The sequence below is a fragment of the Chionomys nivalis genome, chromosome 7 (genome assembly GCF_950005125.1).
Source record: "Chionomys nivalis chromosome 7, mChiNiv1.1, whole genome shotgun sequence".
Lineage (NCBI taxonomy): Eukaryota > Metazoa > Chordata > Mammalia > Rodentia > Cricetidae > Chionomys > Chionomys nivalis.
The window spans coordinates 79,310,480-79,332,874 of record NC_080092.1 but is presented as its reverse complement, the minus strand read 5'-3'; the positions used below and the strand labels follow the sequence as shown (position 1 = coordinate 79,332,874).

The following is a 22,395-nucleotide window of genomic DNA, read 5'->3' as shown; positions in this document are numbered from 1 at the left end:
TCTCAGCCTTCAACGCTCCATTGGCCCCTCTGCCAGGTAATGACAGGCTGCTCATGGGGTCTCTAGATGAAAGAGAAGGTTACTCACACAAAATTAAAAGTCAGAATAATGAACTTAATATAGAAGCAAGCCGTACTTTATATACGATAACGTATATCCTGAAGCAACACCGGGGGACTTTAGGCATTAATTATTTCTTAAATCGCCCAATTATACATCATTTCATGCTAATCTAAATGATGTTATTTCTCTCTCGGCAGACACCACTCAACTGGAGACAACCCCCATATCTGTGTATAAAAGCCCCAAGAACCCACAGGCTGGTGATGCTTTGTTCTCCTTTGAAGTCACGGCTGCCCACAGACAAGGGGAACGTTTGCCTGGCACCATGTCTCTCCGGTTTTCTGGCGGATCCAGGCACGTTGGCCTACAGTCAGGATCCCTCAGGCCACCCAGCGGAGGCGCAGGATTTGCAGGCGGCAGTGTGGGGGGCAGTTCGGCTGCTGGCAGTGGCTTTTCTTGGGCCTTAGGAGGGACACTGAGCGGTGGCCCCAGTGGGAGCCATTCCACTGGTGCCCTGGGAAATGCTGCTGGTGTGGGCTTCACTGGGAACGAAGGAGGTCTCCTCTCTGGGAACGAGAAGGTCACCATGCAGAATCTTAACAACCGCTTGGCCTCTTACCTGGATAACGTGAAGGCTCTGGAGGAGGCAAACACTGAGCTAGAGAGACGGATCAAGAACTGGCATGAGAAATACGGACCCGGATCTTGCCGTGGACTCGACAATGACTACAGCCAGTATCATCTGACCATCGAGGACCTTAAAAGCAAGGTAAAATCACAGACTTGGAACTAGTCAAATTTTTAAAACTTAGTAACTTCCAGGAAAACTATATAGAATCACAAAAGAAAATGAGTAATGACTGTCCTTTAATTTGTACTGAATTTTAATTAAATAATTACTCAAAATTAGGAACCTTGATTCATGAATTTCAATGTAGCTAAAATGTTAATTCCACTGTCTATTTTGAAATACATTTATATATAATAAATTATTCTATTTTAAAAATAAGACAAATAAATTTAAAACATAGCTACTTTTTTAAAAATTCTAAATATTTTGATAATTGTATGAGTTAAAAATTAATGCAAAAGCTTAATTATTTTTTAAATAATAAATAACAAAAGCAAAGTTATTTCTGCTAATGCCCATTTAATTTCTTCTAGATTATCTCTGCCACGGCTGCTAATGCCAATATAATTCTGCAGATTGATAATGCCAGACTGGCTGCTGACGACTTCCGACTAAAGTAAGTGACAGATGGCAGTCATGACCCCAAATGAAGTTCCTGTCTGTTTGTGTTGTTAAACAATTTCGTTTTCATCTCAAGTAAAATAAAGTACAACCCAAAAGAGTAAAGGCATCAAAGGATTTCTGTTACAAAACGACAGTCAACTTGAGTCAAAATGTAACATATTCATTACACCCACGTGTCTCCATGCCTGCCTAAAGGAATGCCAAGCACAAAGTAATGTTCCGTGGCCATTGTTCACTCCATAAAATTGTCAGCTTAGATAAAATTACAAAAATGGTGCTTTCACATAATTGTGCTAGGCACTGGAATCCGTGTGACTGGTGAGTTGCTCATCCTGCACAGAACCAGGGGGAGGGGTCCCCCTCTGTGTCCAGCTGTTTTGGTTTATGACAGAGTCTCACTGTGTAGCCCACACCGGTCTAGAATTCACAATCCTCCTGTCTCAGCCTCCTGAGTTCTTGGATTACAGACATGGGCTACCACACAAGGCTTTTTCTGTGACTTTTTATAAGATTTAGAGTCCTGATTTGGTTTCAGATTTCCCGTTGACATCGGGTTGAGGTTGACTCCTTGAGTTCTTAAAGAGCTAACTTCCACTGTATTTGAATTCTCCCCGCCCAGGTACGAAAATGAACTCACCCTTCACCAAAATGTAGAGGCGGACATCAACGGATTGCGCCGTGTCCTCGACGAGCTGACCCTCTGCAGGACGGACCAAGAGCTGCAGTATGAATCCCTGAGTGAGGAGATGACCTATCTCAAGAAGAACCACGAAGAGGTAGGGGAAGCCTAAGTCCCATCACAGCTCTGCCCCTGAAAATTCGCGAGAGGGAAGGAAGTCGCTGCGATCCCAGCACTAATCCGTGCTCAGGGAAGTCACACATGAAATCTACTTGCCACCCACGAGAACGTTAGAAGAAGGGAAGTTAGAAAGAGAGGAGAGTCATACAGCACAGCACTGAAAGAATAAGGTCACTGGGGAGTGTTGGCAGGAGAGTGATCCCCAAATATGAAAACCAGAGAAGGAAGAGAAGAAATGGCAAACACAAGAGAAGGGCCTGGAGCACAGTGGGATCCATGTCCCCCCTAAAGTCACAGCAACTTTGACTTCACTGAAGGTGGGGGGAAATTGCTTAAATTGGGGCACACTGGGCATTTCCTACACTCTCCCTGGTGGGTGTAGGCTAACTGCAAGCTGTTTTATTTTGAAACTCCACAGCAACAAGGATTTTCCTTTATATGGAATCTTACATAGACAACTTAAAAGTACAGAAATAAGTTAGCAGCAGCTTTTTAGGACATGTGTGTGTGTATGGTTGGGTTTGGTGTGGTGGTTCAACTTTTCTGTTTGTTCGTTTTTTGAGACAGGGTTTTTCAGTTCAGCCTTGACTGCCCTGGAACTTGCTACGTAGACCAGACTGGCCTTGAATTCACAGAGATCTGCCTGTCTCTGCATCCCAAATTCTGGGATTAAAGGTGTACACCACCACCACCAGGCTGGTGGTTCAACTTTATAATCCCAGCAGTTGGGAGGCTGAGACAAGATGATCCCCAAATTCAAGGCCCAGCCTGGTCTACAGAGCAAGTTTCAGCTTAATTTAAGCTACAGAGTAAGACCCTGTCTCATAAAAACAAGGATGGGTGGGAGGAAATGGGAAGGAGGAAGGGAGGGAGGGAGGGAGGGAGGGAGGGAGGGAGGGAGGGAGGGAGGGAGGGAGGGAGGGGAGGAAAGAAGGAAGGAAGGAAGGAAGGAAGGAAGGAAGGAAGGAAGGAAGGAAGGAAGGAAGGAAGGAAGGAAGGAACAGAAAAGATGGATGACTGGTGTGAACACAGATTAGATAGGACCCAGAAATTACAGATTCCTCTGGGAACTTTGGGACTTCTAAAATCTTCTCGGGTGACATAAGGACAGTCACTTGCACTTCTCTTCAGGAAATGAAGGTTCTGCAGTGTGCAGCGGGAGGCAATGTGAACGTGGAGATGAACGCTGCACCGGGCGTGGATCTCACTGTCCTACTGAACAACATGAGAGCCGAGTACGAGGCCCTGGCTGAGCAGAACCGCAGGGACGCCGAGGCAGGGTTCCAAGAAAAGGTGAGGGGAGCCAGGCCCACTACCTTATTCCACCCTAGCAAGCCAGACTCAGTGTGACCCTGTGTAACCTGCCTTCCAGAGTGCCACGCTGCAGCAGCAGATCTCCAATGACATGGATGCAGTCACCTCTGCCAGGTCGGAGCTGACGGAGCTGAAGCGCTCCCTGCAGACTCTGGAAATTGAGTTGCAGTCACTCTCAGCAACGGTAGGTTCTGACACCAGGCCCCCTGCGCCTCCTGATTCCCCAAAACCTATGAGAAGCCCTTCTTTTCTCTCCTATAACAAATGCTTACCAAGAAGGGGAAGACAGGAGGGAAAGCATCCCAGGAGACAGAAAGAGAGAAGCTGTCTTCCTCACAGACTTCTTGACACCCAGACGATTTCCTTCCTGGATGGCGCCCAGGGTCATTTAGTTAAAATAACCAGTCTGGTACCCGGTTCCACCCTGAGCATTGTTCATTCAGCCCCCAGAGCATGCTGGGTATTGTTGTTCCTGTTTAAAAAAAAAAAAAGTAAGGGACAGAACCAACATTATCTGGCCACACAGGCCAGGATGGGTCACACCAACATCTCCTAACACTGAGAAAAGCGAATCAAGGGAGAATCCACGGCCTGGAGAGACGGCTCTACCACTCTTCCAGGGGCCCCAAATTCAATCCCGGGCATCCATAGTGCAGCTAAGAACTGACTGTAACTCCAGCCTTGAGGCATCTCATACCCTAATCTGTCCTCTGCACATGTAGCATCTATGGGGTGCACGTATGTGCAGGCAAAACACCCATACACATAAAATATTTTTTTAAGAAAGGTTCCCAGCAACTCTTACATGGGCACTCTTGATCCACTCGCCCTACATAGAAAAGTCCTCGTCCCACAGCAAACACCCCACAGAACCTGGCACTCAGCCTCTTAGGCACATGGGGGGTGAGGAACATCATCCGGAAGACTTCAGTGGTTACCATGGAAACAACCCAGTTCAAAACCCTACTTTTGGTCAGGACTATGATTGGGCGGTATCCGAAAGGCTTGACTCTGAGAACTGTGGAGAGCATGTGGCCCATGGGTTCCCCGTCTTCACAAGAGGTCTTGTAATCCCTGAGGACAATGGGGTGTTGCTTAAACAAAAAGAAATAGCTACTAAGCAACTGAGAACAGCGAGCCTGTCACTGAGGAAACCAAGGCTTTGTACACTAGAAAAAAATTTGATTTAGCAACCTTAAAAGCACAGATGCAGTGTTCTCTCACTAAGTAGTATTGAGACAGAAGATCTTACCACTAGCTGAGCACCAAGTTACCCAGCATGCCCCTCTTCCCCTCGCCCTCAGCACAGCTGGCCTCTAGACCTTCCTTGTGCAGACTCGCCTCTCTGAAACCATCAGAACCCTGCACGATCTTGTCCCGCTGCAGGGGTGAATTCTCCCTGTGTTTCTGAAAAACAGGTTGAGAAATAAATTCTCAAATTCCCTCATCAGAATCAAAAGCATTTTCACATATCAGCAATGCCATCAGGGCTCAGAGTCTAGGGTCAGACCACCCATTATAATCATTTTCTCAGAGAAACAACAAAATCACGAAGCAATTAGAGTCAAGACTCAGATCACCTATTCTGGAAGTAATGCTTTGGGGTCAGGAAATCGCACACACACACACACACACACACACACACACACAAAATCCATTTAACTGCAGTATAAGCAAATTACAGAGTAATTCTAGTTACTTAGCTTCTACACTTGAGATTCTTTGGTCAAAATAAATTGCAAGGTCAGTTTCCCACAGGTGAAACACCAAGTCAATTATAGGTTGGAAGTTATCTATATAAACATCCGTGTGTTTGCTTCCTGTGTTAGGCAAACTTCCAAGTTCATCTGGTTCTCTCTCATCAGCACCCAGCCTTCCCAGTGAAGGCAGTTAAGAGAGCTCCTGCCCCCTCCTACTTCCCAGGGTATTAGCCATCTTATAAAGGAATACCCAAGGCAGGGAAGTGAGGCTTTAAGGTTCTGGATGGTGGGTACACCTCTCTCTGATGTCTTTGTCACCTCTTCTTCTTCATCACCATTCTGGTCACCTTCCACTTGAATACTCCTGGAGAGCCCAGCAGCCTCTCTCCACTTGCAGCAGCCGGTGTCTGTCTGCATCCTAAGGGTCTGAACCTATTCGATCGAAGCTATGATGAATATCTTACTCCTAACTCCTTCTTTGTTATCTTAGGGTGAATCAGTACATCATATATTTGGCAAAACACAAAATCATCCTTAAAATTATCATTCTACTATTGCGATAAAGAAGTAGGATAACGAGCTAGGAGATAGCTCAGTTGGTAAAGCGCCTGCCAGACAAACACAAGGCTGTGAGCTTGATCTTCAGAATTCATACAAAAAAGCCAAGCAGGGAGGCATGAGTTTGTAATCCCCATGCTGGGATGTAGAGACAAGAGGATTCCTGGAGCTCACTGACCAGCTCTTCTAATTGCATCAGTGAGCCATAGGCCGCCTTTAAAAATGATTAAATAAATAAATAGATATCACTTGATGAATGACACCCAAGAGTGTCCTCTGGCCACCACACACACACACACACGCGGACATACGCGGACATATACACATACACACATACACATATGGAAAGATAAAAAGAAAGCATTTTAAGGTAAAATGCATTTATGATGTAAACACTGAGCCAAACTGCCTGCAAAAATGCCAGGCAGAGCCTTGCATCTCCTTATCACAGAGACCTTATTTCCTGTGACCTAAGAGCCACACGAGAGGAAGGGAAATGAGAGAGCGGCAGAGGTGACGGACATTCTGATGACTGACACCAGAAGTAATCACTACCCAGGCGAATATCTACATATGATAAGCTGAAGGGGGAAATTATCTTAATTGCAGCAGGGATCATGTGGCAGGACAAATTACAGTCTGTGCAAAGCGACAGGAAGTAGGGTTCTCATAGGAGTGGTGTGGACACCGTGACCTGCGTGTTGTGAGCGCTGTTCTGCAGAGCCCGCCCTGTGAAAGGATTCATTCAGTCTTAACTTCTTTCAAAAGAAGACTTTGGTGACTGGCAGAAAATCCAGAATGGATCAGAAAAGAAAACAAGAGCCCAGCAGGCCTGGGAATAGGCTGAGAACAGGGCATTAAAGAGTAAGACTTCAAAATAACAGACAACCCCAAAACAACGTTTTTAAAACATGAATCATCCCTTGTGGTTCATATTTCTTACTGCTGCGTCCTCCCTAAAGTGCTTTTATATACATGTCAGCCTTAACAGAAATTGTTACCAAAATATTAACTGTCAAATACCGTACAGGGATCTGATAAGATGGCTCAGTGGGTAAGGGTACCTGCTGCCAAGACTCAGAGTTGGATCCCAGGGACCCATATGGTAGAAGGAAAGAACCAACCCCTGCAGGTTATCCTCTGATGGCCACACGTTTGTTGTGACACATGCCTGCCCCCTACTACACTCACACACACACACACACACACACACACACACCCCTAAGTAAATGTTAAGATAAAATCTTGGCGGGGCAATCATTTATCCCATGTCGGGCCATCCGGTGCCTGTTCACCACCTGGTTAATGCCAGGTTCCACTGTCTTATTGCCTGGGTGGGGGGTGGTCCCACAGATGCTAAGGTCCCGCAGGGCTAGGTTCTCTGCTGGTTTTATCCTTTTCTGTGATCTTTGATGTCTCAGAAACACTCGCTGGAGTGCTCCCTGGCGGAGACCGAGGGCAACTACTGCTCTCAGCTGGCTCATATCCAGGCTCAGATCAGCGCCCTGGAGGAGCAGCTACACCAGGTCAGGACCGAGACCGAGGGCCAGAAGCTGGAACATGAGCAGCTGATGGACATCAAGGCCCACCTGGAGAAGGAGATCGAGACCTACTGCCGCCTCATCGACGGAGACGAAAAGTAAGACCATTGGGAAGTTCCCCACAGTACATGATTTACCCCTCAGCCTTCCACACTCTTAGCCTGTTGTTTTTCCCTCCCACTGTACAAGTGTGTGTCTTCTCTTGCTTCTAGAATCAGTTCCTCTATATTTGTACGTAAGAGAACCCCCTTATCTTCCTCGGATGACTCCCATCATTCCTGCACAATTCCTCAGTATTGCCCATGTCGAGCATTGGAATTTCAAGATTCTCTTGACCCCTGACCCTTCCCAAAGCCCCTGACCATACCTTCAGGACACATATGTATATATGTAGACATATGTATACATATTCTATATGGATGTGTGGCTACCACGACAGTGCATATTTTATATGTATCTTTCTCAAGCTAATGCATATTTCTTTCTTAACTCTTTAATTATTTCTTGGACTTAAAAAAAAAGTCAGAGGGGAGGGACAGGGAAGACGACTCAGTGGGTAAAGTGCTTGTCACATGAAAACCCGACTTTGGGTCCCAGCGTCTGTGTAAATGCCTGTCACTCCATACCTGGGGTCAGAATGAGAATGCGGGTGGCTCACTGGATGGATCTGCTGCAGACTGGATGCTGGGTGCCCACCGTCCAGCCAATCTAGCTGATATGTGAGCTGTAGGTTCAGTGAGAGACCCTGTCCCAAGAAATGTGGTGTGGAGGGGCTAGAGAGATGTCTGAGAGGTTAGGAGCACTTGCTGCTCTTTCAGAAGACAGGGTTCCATTCTCAGCACCCGCAGGATTCACAGCAGGCTGTAACGTCAGTTCCTGGGAAACTGAAGCCCTTTCCTAGCCTCAAGGGCACTGTAAGCATGTGGTGCATAAGTTTTACTCAGGTAAAACACTCATACCCATCAAATAAAAATAAATAAGACTCTCTTTAAAACTGAGGCTGAGAGCAGTAAAGGAAGATTCCTGATGCCAACCTACACACACACTCACAAACACATTCACACCTACACACTCATACACATACACACTCATAGACATACACACACTCACACACATAAATGCTCACACACACATAAACACTTACACATACACATATTCACACACATACACATATTCACACACAGACACACACACTCACATACATACACATATTCACACACAGACACATACACATATTCACACAGACTCACATACACACATCACATACATACACACATATTGATACATACACACACACACACCATGACCACCACCACCCAAAAGAAAAATATCAAATGGAAATAAATAACTTGTAATAACTTCCCGCTCCTGCACACAGAATCATAATATTTTCTTTAATAGTAAAAGCTGAGATCTGCTAAGACAGTATTTCAATGAAAAGTTTCCAAAGTGATCATAAACACCAATATTAAAACAATGAACTTTTCTTTCTTCCAGTTCCTGCTCCGGCTCAAAGGGCTTTGAATCTGGAAGCTCGGGGAATTCATCCAAAGGTAACAAAAACCTCGTTTCATTTCTGTAGCGGAAACTCCGTTCCCATCAACAACACTCACACGTGGTAGCCAAGTCTACAGTTAAGTGGTTTTAACTACTGGAAATGTTCCCCCAGACACCCCAAAAAGCTTACTATAAAAGCGTAACACTCCCTCCCCAAGGCATGCGATGCTGTGCGAAAAGCGAACGGTGGGCTCCCCTCCCATAATGTTTTGGGAAGGATTCATGCATTCACCTGTGTTTTCTTCTCTAGATTTGTCCAAAACCACACTAGTAAAGGCGGTGGTTGAAGAAATTGATCAGCGTGGGAAGGTCCTGTCCTCGAGGATCCACTCCATCGAGGAGAAGTCTAAGTTGAGCAATGGCAAGGCTGAGCAGAGGGTTCCCTTCTAGCTCCCACGCTAGGGGGCGGAATAACGGGGCGGAGCCAGCGCAGCTACGCTAGTCTAAATCTCAGGGAGAATGGAAACGCTTTCTACTATTAGAGATAAAGTGACCTTCGACAAAATGCCTCTTTTCTTGGTGACTCTCGCATGATATTGGGTGTTTCTGTTCCAAATAAAGAAAAGAGTTGATGGGCACACACTTCCATTTGCTGGTGGTTAATATTAAGTTAAAGATCATTTTGGAAAACGTTTTCGCTGAATTTCCACTCTAATTTTCAATAAATATCAGTATGATCACGTGACATTTAAATATTAGATATTCGCTAGGCATAACTTTTAAATCCCACCACATCTGCACAAGTAAATTGTCTGGGAACAGTCAGAAATTCTCCTGCAACTGACACACTCCACCACGAGATGGCGCGTGTCTGGCATTTTTGTCCACCTATGTCAAGATTACCCACGAAATAGGGTACCATCCCCAGTCTAACTGGAAAAATAATCTTTGAAAAGATTTTCCTCAACGAAGCAAGTGTTCATGACTTTTCTCGGACAAATTATAGAAGGTTTTCCTCTTGAAGGCCCAGAGAGAAATAATTTAGGCATTGCAAACCGTAGGTCTATTGCAACCGTTCAGCTTTTTAATCGCTGTTAAGGGAAACAACCATAGATTGAAGGGCACAGCTACTTTGAATAAAACTTTATTTAGAGGCACTGAAATTTTCAAATTACAAATAATTTAACGTTTCATGAAAAGTTATTCTTTCCATGTTTTCAACTGTTTAAAACGTATAAGCCAGACACTAAAGAGACTACTCAACGATACGAGCATTGGCTGCTCTTCCAGAGGACTGGGGTTCAATTCCCAGCACCCACACATGGCAGCTCACAGCTATCTGTAACTCCAGTTCCAAGGGATCTAACTCCCTCTTTGGGCTCCTCGGGCACCAGGCATTCATGTGGTACTCAAACATACATGCAGATGGAACACCCATGCACATGAAATGTAAACACCATTCTTACCTCAGGACTGTACAAAATCACATCATGCCATCTTTTAATCCCTCTCTGTACCAGGACTTGTGCTGAGAATTAACAGTGTGTCATCTCCAAGGTCACTCTGATGGTTCCACCTTAGGAAAGCTGTTCCTTTATTTCTCAGTTTCCTCCTGACTTCACTGAGAAGCTCCATCCCACCCAACAATCCAGCAGCTCCACTAAGGTTCAAAGACGTGGAGAAAATACTCAAACACTTACAAAATGTCTGCCCAAATGCTTCACACGAAGCAAGCTCTACAAGTCTGAGGAGCTGACTTCTAAACACGAGCTACATAACTTAAGAGACTCTGAAACAAAAGCGAAAATACAAAGTCCCCCTGTCCAAACGTCACAGCATTGAAGGGTCTGGAAAATGATGCTCTTCCCGTTCTTCCTCCGTTGTGCTCTTCGCTGTTGCTGTTGTTTTGTCTGTTTTGTTTTTCGAGACAGGGTTTCCCTGTGTAGTCCTTGCTGTCCTGGAACTTGCTCTGTAGACCAGGCTGGCCTCAGACTCAGGGATCCGCCTGTGTCTGCCTGTGCTGGGATTGAAGGCGTGCATCACCATGCCCAGATTTTCAACTATGTTCTTGATTTATCCTGGATATTTTATGATTTTGTTTTGAGGAGGTTTTTTTTCATGTTTTGGCTTTTGTTTTACGGCCTTTTGCTATTTAATATCATTTTAAGTAAAGAGAGAAAATAAATTTTAAGTTATTTCATACATTTGCCACTTGTTTTTATGCCATGCAACCCCAGTTTTAAATCAAAACACCAAAATTATATAATCTCTATTTTGTAGCTACATATATATATACATAAATGTGTATATATACATATATATGTATATATATATATTGCTCTTAACAAACATTGGAAACACAAAACAAAACAAACTCAATTATTTTTATTTCACTTTATTGTTGTTGTTGTTGTTGTTTGGTTTTGCTTGGATTTTTGTTCTTAATTTTTTAGTCTAGTTTTGTTTTGGATACAGTCTTGGTTATCTGGAACCCACTATGTAGTTCAGACTGACCTCAAACTCACAGCAATGTCCCTGCTTTTGTTTCTCCAGTGTTGAGATTAAAGTCAAGTACCACCACACCTAGCTATAGACTTCAAAAAAGTTTATAAAGTTTATAAAGACTGGATTAATGCTTCTTGGAACATCCATGACATTTGAAGCAAGTTCTGGTTTGCATGGAAAATCTGGCTCCCTGGGATTGCCAGAGACCCAGCTTATCCCATCTTGGAGGCTGCAGACCAAGCATTTCCTCCCCACTTTGGGTATGGATGGACTCCCTTGCACTGTTAACCAGGTTGCAGTGCACGAAGGCAGTGCTTATGCTCTGTGCTACGGGGGCAGTATAAACCATTACAGACAGCTTGCACACTCCCCTGCACTCCTGCATGCCCCACAGTTAATCAGAACTCACTTTACAGAGCACAGGTTTAGAGACACAATTACTGAGAATTTCAGGTTAGCCACAGAGAGCACTGGACCAAGTGCAGAACTCCTCTAACAGGGTCTTTGTATCTGGAGCCTGCAGAACAACTCCTGCCTTGCGGGAGTGCTTGGAGGCCAATGATCTTTGCAAACACTGTCTGCGTGGGATCCCCTTTGTATAAGAATGCCCAGGAAGGCTCAGGAGTACAGGAGGCACTTTACAGTGAGAGTACCTGCCAGCACAGAAAGACTCAAAGGAGAGCAAAACTCTAACTAAACGCTGCACCTTTAGCTAAAAAAAATAACCCAGAATCCCCCGAGTGTCTATTCACAGCGCACTGGATATAGAATTAACCCCGGGGTGAATTTCCTTTAAGTTCTGTTGAGTTCACAGAGTGGAAGGAAACATACCATGCTCAGACTTCAGAGTCATAGTCTGTTCTTCCTAGAAAATAACTATGCCATTGAGTTCTGAGATTTTCTGTGCTCAGCAGAAGTTAGGGTACCTGGGCTCTGAGGTTCTTCTGATAGATACATGCTCTTCTCCAGTCTCTGAAGAGCCCCACTTCTCTCTACTGTGGTGAGTTTGAATACTTCAAAGTCCTGATGGGTCAGTAGCCATCTGAAGGAGAAGGAATTGAAGCACTTTGCTTCAATTAGTTGGTTAGTTCGTTGGTTGGTATGTGTGTGCACGCACTCACACACACACTTTTTGTGTTTTGGTTTGGTTTGTTTTGGTTTGGTTTTTCGAAACAGGGTTTCTCTGTAGTTTTGGAGCCTTTCCTGGAGCTAGCTTTTGTAGACCAAGCTGGCCTCGAACTCACAGAGACCCGCCTTCCTCTGCCTCCCGAGTGCTGGGATTAAAGGCGTGCGCCACCACTGCCCAGCTTCACACACACATTTTTGTTTTGTGATTTGTTATTGTTTTTGTTATTGTTAACACAAGATCACATTCTGTACCCCAGGCCTGCCTGTAGCTCATTATATAACCTAGGCTGACCTCAAACTCACAGCAATCCCCCTGCCTCAAAACAGGGAGAACAGGCATGTACCATTACATCTGGCTTTCAGCACTTAGTTGTTACAAAGGAAACCACAGCTGTCCATGGTGTATGGGAGCCCTTTGCAGGAAGTGAATTACCACCAGCTTCCTGCGAGTAGCTTCCACGGGGCATTATTCTCGTTAGTGCGCTCCCAAATCATATTCAGTGATACTTCAAGATTGTGTGGCTGCAGAACATAATTTTCCTCTGGACACTGGTTTTCTCTAACCTCCACATTTCCTGTGGCTATGTCTTATTTCTAGCAACTCATTCCTAAATGCTTTCTAAATTTTTTTCTTCTATCCCTTTTAACGCATTTTAGGTGATTTTGAGGCGGCAGATGATATCTTAATCTGTTTGCAGGCACAAAATGTTTCGTTTTATACGGGAATTCTGTCCTTTCCCTATTTTCTTATGCATAAGTATCAACATTTTGTGAACTTTGACCTCACTTTGCTTCCTTTGCTCATTTACTCCGTTTTCTCTTTATTTATTTATTTACTTACTTACTTATTAAAAATGTCTACCTCCTCCCATTTCCCTCCCACTCCCCTACCCCCATCCCCCTCCCTCTCCCGCCCTAAGAGAAGTCAGGGTGCCCTGCCCTGTGGCAAGTCCAAGGCCTTCCCCAATCCATCCAGGTCTAGGAAGGTGAGCATCCAAACAGACTAGGCTCCCAAAAAGCCAGTACATGCAGCAGAATCAAAACCCAGTGCCATTATCATTGGCTTCTCAGTCAGCCCCCATTGTCAGCCACACCCATAGAGTTCAGTCTGATCACATGCTCGTTCAGTCCCAGTCCAGCTGGCCTTGGTGAGCTCCCATTAGATCAGCCCCACGGTCTCCATGGGTGGACGCACCCCTCTCGGTCCTGACTTCTTTGCTCATGTTCTCCCTCCTTCTGCTCTTCATCTGGACCTTGGGAGCTCAGTGCAGTGCTGCAATGTGGGTCTCTGTCTCTATCTCCATCCATTGCCGGATGAAGGTTCCATGGTGATATGCAAGATAGTCGTTGGTGTGGCTATGGGAGAAGGCCAATTCAGGCACCCTCTCCTCTGCACACATATGTAAGGGAGAGCATGCAGATGCCGTGGTCACATGTGTAGTGGTCAGAGGACAACCCTGAGTGTCAGCCCTTCAGTTCCACCTTGTTTGAGTCAAGATCTCTTTGTTGCTGTGCTACTATGCACACCCAGATGCTGGCCCAAGAGCTGGAGGGATTCTCCTACCTCACCCCCCAAGTCCTAATACAGACGCTGGGATTCCAGGCACTTGCTCTGCAAGTCTGCCTTTTACATAGGATTTGAACTTGGGTCTTCACATTTTGATGGCAAGGATTTTTATCCACTGAGCCATCTCCTCAGGCCCCTCACATTTTTAAGATAATTTTTTTTAAAATCTGGTTTTATTCCATGAATCTGTTTGTTACACAAAGTTGTTGAAATTTTACAAGTTAGTTGATCCTAAAAGAGCCAAAGGGCAGCAGATTGTACCTGCCAAAGATCATATATCAAAAGATGGGATGGACCAGGAATGGTGGTGTATATCTTTAAACCCAGAACTCAGGAGGCAGAAGCAGGTAGATCTGTGTAAGTTTGAAGTCAGCCTGGTCTTCAAAGCAAACACCAGTGAGACTCTGTCCAGATGGAGCTGGGGGAAAAAACTAGGGCTTACAATTTTTAGTTTAGAAGTTTGGAGCTTGAACATGGGGGAAGTGAAATTTCATACATGCATCTAATAAATTTTGATTATTTATGCCCTCCATCATCCCACTGGCACTCAGACCTTTCTCTTTCCCAGCAGGTGCCCCTCCACCTTTGATGCCTCGTATGTGTGTGTGTGTGTGTGTGTGTGTGTGTGTGTGTGTGTGTGACCCACTGAGTTTAATCTAGGTTGCACTCATGAGTCTGGGAGAAGGGTTATTTCAAGTGTCCCCACCCCACTTCAGAAGCCGTCCCTTAGCGAGGGATGAGCTTCATCCACGATGAAGTGCTGATTGGCCCAGGCTTGTTCTACTCTTGCGGGAGTAACCAGAACTGCTGTGACCATGTCGTGTATGGAGGACAGATTCCCAGCACTTCTCCCTGTCATCTGGCTTACGTGGACTTTCCGCCCCCTCTCCCAGGATGCTCCCTCAGCCTCGAAGGCAATGATGATGATAGAGATGTCGTATTAGAAGCTGAGCGCCCGCCATCAGGGACTATTAACACTTTGACCAACTGTGACTCTCTGCACGTCACACCTTGCATGCGTGAGCCCTGATGAAGGCTGAGAGCGACACTAATCTATGGGTATGAATGGAAGTATTTAGAAGGCAGTCTGACAGCCGTCCATTTAACAAAACAACAGTAGTAGGGTCTGCCCTAGGGCCTGTGACCTTGCCAGCCACAGGCTCCTGACTGGATCTACAGAGCCAGGCATGAGGATTTGCACCTCCAGGAATGAATTCATGCCTGTGGAGTGGTCTCATCGTTTCTGATAGTCCCCTGTCCATTGACAACACTTCCAGCATCTTCGTTCCTATACATTAAAGCCACGTGTGTGTGTTGCATCACTTCCTTGTAATCTCATGGCTGTTGGTCTTTCGTGTTCCACAGGCTGTAGTTAACGTTGACTCTTGGTCATACGCCCTTGTTTCTTCATTTGTTTGTTTAGTTTGGTTGAAACATAACTTTAGGGATCTTGCGGGACCTGCCCTGAAATGACTTCCCTTGGGTAGTACAGAGTATCACTAACTTAGTTTGTTTTGTCCGTGTGCATGCATGTTCATACATGTGCAGGTACACAGGTGTGTTCTTTAGGAACACTACCCAACATATTTTTGACACAGTCTCTCATGGGCCGGCTGTCTGGCCAGCAGAGGGATCCACCTGTCTTTGTCTCCCTGTCACTGAAGTTACAAGGACGTGTGGCTGCCCCTGGCGTCTTCACATGGGTGCTGGGCCCAAACTCAGGCCTGAGTAGTGCTTTACCCAAAGATCCAACTCCCCGGCCCTATTGATTTAGATTTTAAATTAACTCGCTGTACTGGACTTTTTCAGACCATGGGAGTATTAACCTGGTTTCCTGAGTGCTCTCTTCACTCATGAGCATTAAAAATCATTCTTATCAGGCCAAATTGGTGGCATGCACCTTTTATCCTTGCTCTCAGGAAGCAGAGATAGGGGGATCTCTGTGAGTCTGAGGCCTGGATATACCTCAACATTCCAGGCTAGCTGGGACTTCTCAGAGGAGCCATCTCCACTAACAGCTTCACTCTCAGAGCACCCCCTTCAGTGCGTTTCAACCTTCTTTATGCTGTGACCCTTTAATACAGCTCCTCATGTTAAGGTGACCCCCAACCATAAAATTATTTTGTTGCTACTTCTTAACTATAATTTTGCTACTGTTATGAACTATAGTATAAACATCTGATTGGCAGGATGATCTTAGGTGACACCCGTGAAAGGTAATTTGATCCCAAGGGATTGCAACCCACAGGTTGAGAACCACTGACCCCTTCTTATTAAATCAGGCCTGTGTTTTATTGATTCGATCGACTGACTGAGACAGGTTGGCCTCCAACTTGAGCCTATGTTCTTGTTTGTTTGGTTGGTTTTTGGGTTTTCTTTGTTTTTGGTTTTGGGAGACAGGGTTTCTCTGTGTAGCCTTGGCTGTCCTGGAACTCACTCTGTAAATCAAACTGGCCTTGAACTCAAAGAGATCTGTCTGCCTCCCAAGTGCTGGAATTAAAGGTGGGTACCACCAATGCCTGGCCAGCGCACGTTCTTAAAAGGTTTCTTAAAATTTTTTATTTTGAGGAAAATTGTTCATTTCTTTGTTTGTTTATTATTGTTTTCGTTTGGTTTTGGGAGACTAGATCACATGTAGCCCACCCTCAGGGTCCCTATGAAACCAAGGATGACACTGAATTTCTGGTCTTCCAACCTCTACCTTCTGAGTGCTAGGACTGCAGGCATGTCCTGCCACATCCAGGTTATGTGGTCCTAGGACTAGCCTGGGCTCACGCATGCTGGGCAAGCGCACTTCCAACTGAGCTACAACTGCAGGCCTGCCAAGTTCATTTTGAACTCGAACGTCTTTCCCAGACTAGAGAGACCCCTCAGTGGATGCAGCGAGTGCCCGTCACTCCAGCACACAGTGCATGCCTGTCAGTCATCCCCCCCCCCCCCGCCACCTCAGCAGCGCCTGTTGCCCGGCACAGCAGCACCTGTCGCCCAGTACAGCAGTGCGTGCCTGTCATCCCTGCACTGGGAAGGCAGAGACAGGTAGATGCTCAGACCTTGCTGGCAGTCAGAGGACCTGAAACAGCGACCTCCAGGTTCAGTAAAAGACTTGGCTCAAAAAAATAAGCTGGAGAAATAATGAGGAATGACATCCCAAACCCTCACACACGTTTTAATTAAAAGCTTTTCCTGTGTTCGCTGTTCAGTTTGATAAATTCTTTTTGTTTGTTTGTTTGTTTTTATTGAGTGCTACATTTTTCTCTGCTCCCCTCCCTGTCTCTCCCTTCCCCCCCTTCAGTCCTCCCCCAAGGTCCCCATGCTCTCAATTTATTCAGGAGATCTTGTCTTTTTATACTTTCTACTTCCCATGTAGATTAGATTTATGTAAGTCTCTCTTAGTGTCCTCATTGTTGTCTAAATTCTCTGGGACTATGGCTTGTAGGCTGGTTTTCTTTGCTTTTATGTTTAAAGACCACCTGTGAGTGAGTACATGTGATAATTGTCTTTTGGGGTCTGGGTTACCTCACTCAAAATTATGTTTTCTAGCTCCATCCATTTTTCTGCAAAATTCAAGATGTCGTTATTTTTTCTGCTGTGAAGAATGTGCAGTATTTGGTTTCTTCTAAAAGTTAATAACTATAAGTGGTTTGTTTTGAAAGTACTCTTTGTTTTCCTTTTATCATACTTACTCCTGAGTGATCATTTCTCATTTGTAACTTCGAGCCTGCCTGTCAGGCTGGATTGACTGTAATATAAGGTGATTTTTAGATTCTGTTTATTTTCAAGGGGAAGCCTCAATATTTAGAGATGATATCTGTGGCCGGGATCATTGTATGACAGGCTTCCTTTATGAGGGGTTAGCAGATCTATGCATCTCGAGGTCTTGTTATAGGATCCTTCAGCTTCCTCAGAAAACAGAACAATTATAGCTGGCTGCACAATATCCAGAACTCAACGGAACATGAAGGTGGTGGGTCCCTTGTTCAAAAGTAGGGAAACATTCAGTCAAAAGTACTAAAATTTAGCTGGGTGGAGGTAAAGGTGCACACCTTTAATGCCAGCACTTGGGAGGGAGAGGCAGGCAGATTTCTGTGAGTTCGAGGTCAGCCTGATCTACAGAGAGTTTTAGGACAGGTTCAAAAAAAAAGAAAAGGAAAGGAAAAAAAAACACCTGTCTTTAAAAAAAAAAAACCTAAAATGTATCTTTTAAAAGCATCTGCTACTTATAATATATAATAGGGATAATGACACTGTACATATAACAGCATAAACTTACAACTGCAGGAAATGATATCACACCATCATTTTATGTACTGCAGTAGGTTATTTAAATGTTATTTAATAACATTCCTTTTTAATTTTATTTTAACTACCTGTGAAGCAGTAGTTTTCCATATGAACATTATTTCTTTTTTATGGATTTATTCTATTTTTAATGATGTGTATGTGTTTGAGCATGTTAGTGTAGGTGACCATGGAGGGCAGAAGAGGGCACCAGAGCATCTGGAACTGGAGTTACAGGTTGTTGTGAGTTGCTAGTGCAGGTGCTGGGAATTGAACTGGAAGAGTAGCGAGTGCTCTTAACTGCTGAGCCACTTCTCCAGCCCCTGAACATTACTTCTTTTTCTTTTTTTTTTTTTTTTTTTTTTTTTTTTGGTTTTTCGAGGCAGGGTTTCTTTGTGGCTTTGGAGCCTGTCCTGGAACTAGCTTTTGTAGACCAGTCTGGCCTCGAACTCACAGAGATCCGCCTGCCTCTGCCTCCCGAGTGCTGGGATTAAAGGCGTGTGCCACCATCGCCCGGCTCAGGATCACCATTTTGGATTGAGGTAGAGGTGTAATTGCTTCATTTCCACTAGCCGCGCATCCCCAAATGAGTTTCATTACTGGTGCCTGGGATATCATATTGATTACCAGTTTCATCGATCCCTATCTCTCTAATTAGCATATAAATTAGCCATTTGGGGGGAGGCATTAGGCAAAATTGAATTTTCTCCTTAATCTCCTTTCAGAAGGTAAATGAAAATAGATGTGGCCTGTTAAGGCCGGTGGCCTCTCTCTGACACCAAGTGTTCCTCACAGTCAGGAAGCCTCCCGAGGAGGGAGAGAGGAGGCTTCTGCAAGAAGCCTTCCACCCCATCCATGTAGCCGCAGAGGGAAATCCTTTACAGCCATCAAGCTTTGGAACGGAGGCAGCATCCCTCCCATGGAGCCCCAGACGAGGCGTCCCCATGGAACCGGCCTCCGAGGCCGGAGTGGAGGGCACCACTCTGCTTTAGTGTTCACAGAAGTGCAAAGTCAGGAGGTCAGACGTGGACCGTCTGCCTGCCTCTTACCAGCCGGGTACTCCTGAGCACTTAGATCCTAGGAGCTTTAGTTTCTTCATCTGTAGGACAGGGGCACAAGCACCTAGCTCACTGGGCCATTGCAAAGATTGAGAGGGAGTGTATTTGGAGCACACGGCATGGGGCCTGCCACTCAGCAGAGCTTACCAACCAGGGACCTAGAGGCCACACAGGAATCTGGGGACACCCAGTGCTGGGTGCAGAGATACGCCCCGGCACTGCTCAGCGTGGAAGCAGGAGTAGGCGGCTTCCTCACTGGGGTGTGCGATGCTTGGCAAAGTGTACAGTGACGTAAAGTGTAAGCGTTACTTATGTCCCGCCTCAGCTCTGTAAGGTCACACTGAAAGGGAGAAGTGGATTTACACCAATGAGCTTTACAGAGTTGTGACAGTCAAGGGCTGGGGAGATCACTCAGTTGGTGCTCGCTGTGCAAGGATGAGGACCCGAGTTCAATCCCCAGCACCTGCACAAAAATGTAGGGCATGTTGGTGCAACAACCGGGAGGTGGAGGCGGAAATGGGTGGATCCCTGGGAGCTCACTGGCCAGCTAGTCCTGCCTAATTAGTGAGCATCAGGTCCGGGTGATTGACCCTGTCTCAAAAACAAAATGGGTGGCTCAGTGGTTAAGAGCATTGCCTGCTCTTCCAGAGAACCGGGTTCAATTCCCAGCACCCACATAGCCGCTCGCAAATGTTTGTAACTCCAGTTCAGGGGACCCAACACCCATGACAAACACTAATGCACATAAAAACAAACAAACAAAAATATCCAAAAAAACAAGGTGCTGGTGCCTGAGGAACGACCCCAGAGGCTGACCTCCGGTCACCGTAAGCATGTATGCCCAAATACACTTACCCTCACACATGTGCACACACCACCCCACAGGGAAACACACACACATACACACACATGAATGTACCCACGCGTGGCTCCCCTTCCTTGCCTCCCTCCCATTAAGGAGTTGAAATGACTGGTAAAAACAGAGCAGCATCAAGGTTTCTACAAGCAGTATATATAATACAACCCCACTTTGCTAAGATGCACTACTTAGTATCCAACTCAGCCAAGGAGATCTATTCTAAATGTTAGGAAAAGCTGCTTCGGGCAACAGTTACTTCAGGACTTTTACTTTCTTGTGCTTTTCTTTATTTTTTAAGTTGCCTATGTTCCAAGAAAGTATTTGGGCTTACACACCACAGTACCTTCTGCCTCGAACACAAGTAACATAAAATTCTTCCTCTGGGCAAGGGTTCACTTAGACAACAGTAACACAGATCTGTCTGCACGGCCCACAGTGTTTGGACATCGGCTGCCCCAGAGGCTAGTGGCATTCTCAGTCTCCTCGGAGTCCATTTTCCAGGGGGCTCCCAGGACTACGTGGCATCTTCAGAACTAGAAAGCACTTAAAGATTGATACCAGATTCCCAGGAATGCCTTCTAATGGCGCGTGCAGCTGCTGTACCCAGACATTAACTATGAAGTCTTTGGGGGGCAAATCCAGTTGATCTCACCAGCCTCACTTCAAGCTGCTCAAGTGGTAGGGAAAAGAACCGGTCTCTGCCTTCAGTGACTAAGGCAATATTGTAAGAATGCTGGAAATACAGAGACATGAGGCAAAAATATGAGTGGTCTGACCGCTGTCGGAGTGGAGCACGGGACAGTGCAGCAGAGTAGTGTGGGTGCCGGCGCGAGATTCTGTACACCTGAATCTTCTCATCCCCGGGAGAAGCCACACCTCTTGGAGAAGCATGGGAGAATAAAGCAGATGCGTGTGCAGTGTCTGGACCACACCATAGCAGGCGCTCTCCAAAGACTGAGCTCACAAGCACTGTATGACAGCCATGGTTTCATCACTTGCCCTTCCCATTTGAGACAATTCCCAGGGGCATGTGAGTGGGCACCGGAAAGCTCCGTGCCCAGTTCTCAGTTTTCCCAACAGCAACCACACAAGCAGGGGAGCCATCTGTCCTCTGTACCGGGCCTGAGCATCTTGGTTAGGACATACGCACAGAACCTGCTTAGATCTGGCTCAAGCATTCTTATTTCCCAGGTGCACAAGATCCAGTGGGGGTTTATGTCTTAGGGCCGTGACTCAGTCTTCCCTGGAAACTTCTACAGTGAGGCTGTAGCAACAGAGTCTGGCGGAGAAGCTCGCCCAAAGGAAGGAGCAGGGGAAAGGGGAATAAAGCAGCAGAGACACAAACCGTGACCCAGAAAAAGGGTTGGTGAGAATGCTCCAGACATACTGAGACAGAAAAACAAGTGGAAACTTTAAACTATTTACAAGATAATGTGTGTAACTAATTCAGTTATATCCAACTTTCACAGTAACTATGTTTCTGAAAATGGCTGTCAGTTTTCTTATTTTTAAGGCATTGAGAACTCAGAAAAAAAGCAATGAAAAGATGATTTAGCAGGAAAATAGGCAAGGGATAGGAGCAGGAGTTAATCATTGTGAAGAAAGATAGATCCATCTCTATGGAAGCAGCAGCTTTCCTCATATTTAAAGAAGGCAAATCAAGGTAAGCAAGCATGGAAACTGTTGAAGAACATGTTAGTAGCCAGGGCTGAGTTGATGTGGGCAATGTGCTCCCTAAACTGCTGATTGGAAGTGTAATTTGGTGTGGCCAGGTGGTGGCACAGCCGGGCGGTGGTGGCGCACACCTTTAATACTAGCACTTGAAAAGCAGAGGAAGGTGGATCTTTGTGGGTTCAAAGCCAGCCTGGTATACAAAGTGAGTTCCAGCACAGCCAGAACTGTTACATAGAGAAACCCTGTCTTGGAAAAAAAAAGTGTAATTTGGAATACCAGTTTTAAAGAAAAATTTGATAGTAAATAACATTTGTAGTTAAATGTCCTTTGACCTAAGAACCTCCTCTTTAGGAATTTACATTAAAGGATACAAAGCACATGGAACTCTGTGTATACACACACTAACACATTCACACACGCATGCACATATGTGTCTGTGTACAATATGTATGTGTATATATATGATAGGCACGTGTGTCTGTGTTGGGGGCATGGATATGTTGTGGTTCACTGTGCAGGTCAGAGAACACCTTGGGGGCCATTTTTTGGCTTCCACCTTATTTGAAACAAGGTGTTTGTGGTGTTCAAGCTGTGCACAC

At 45.5% G+C, this 22,395-nt stretch overlaps 1 protein-coding gene across 1 annotated transcript; it reads left to right on the top strand.

Moving 5' to 3' along the window:
* The first annotated feature begins 388 nt into the window (after positions 1–388).
* On the top strand, positions 389–9,177 carry LOC130877200 (keratin, type I cytoskeletal 28). Its single transcript, XM_057774250.1, has 8 exons — positions 389–832; positions 1,228–1,310; positions 1,938–2,094; positions 3,249–3,410; positions 3,490–3,615; positions 7,111–7,328; positions 8,728–8,783; positions 9,038–9,177. Exons 1-8 carry the CDS (start codon positions 389–391, stop codon positions 9,175–9,177), a joined length of 1,386 nt encoding a protein of 461 aa, XP_057630233.1.
* The last annotated feature ends 13,218 nt before the right edge of the window (positions 9,178–22,395 follow it).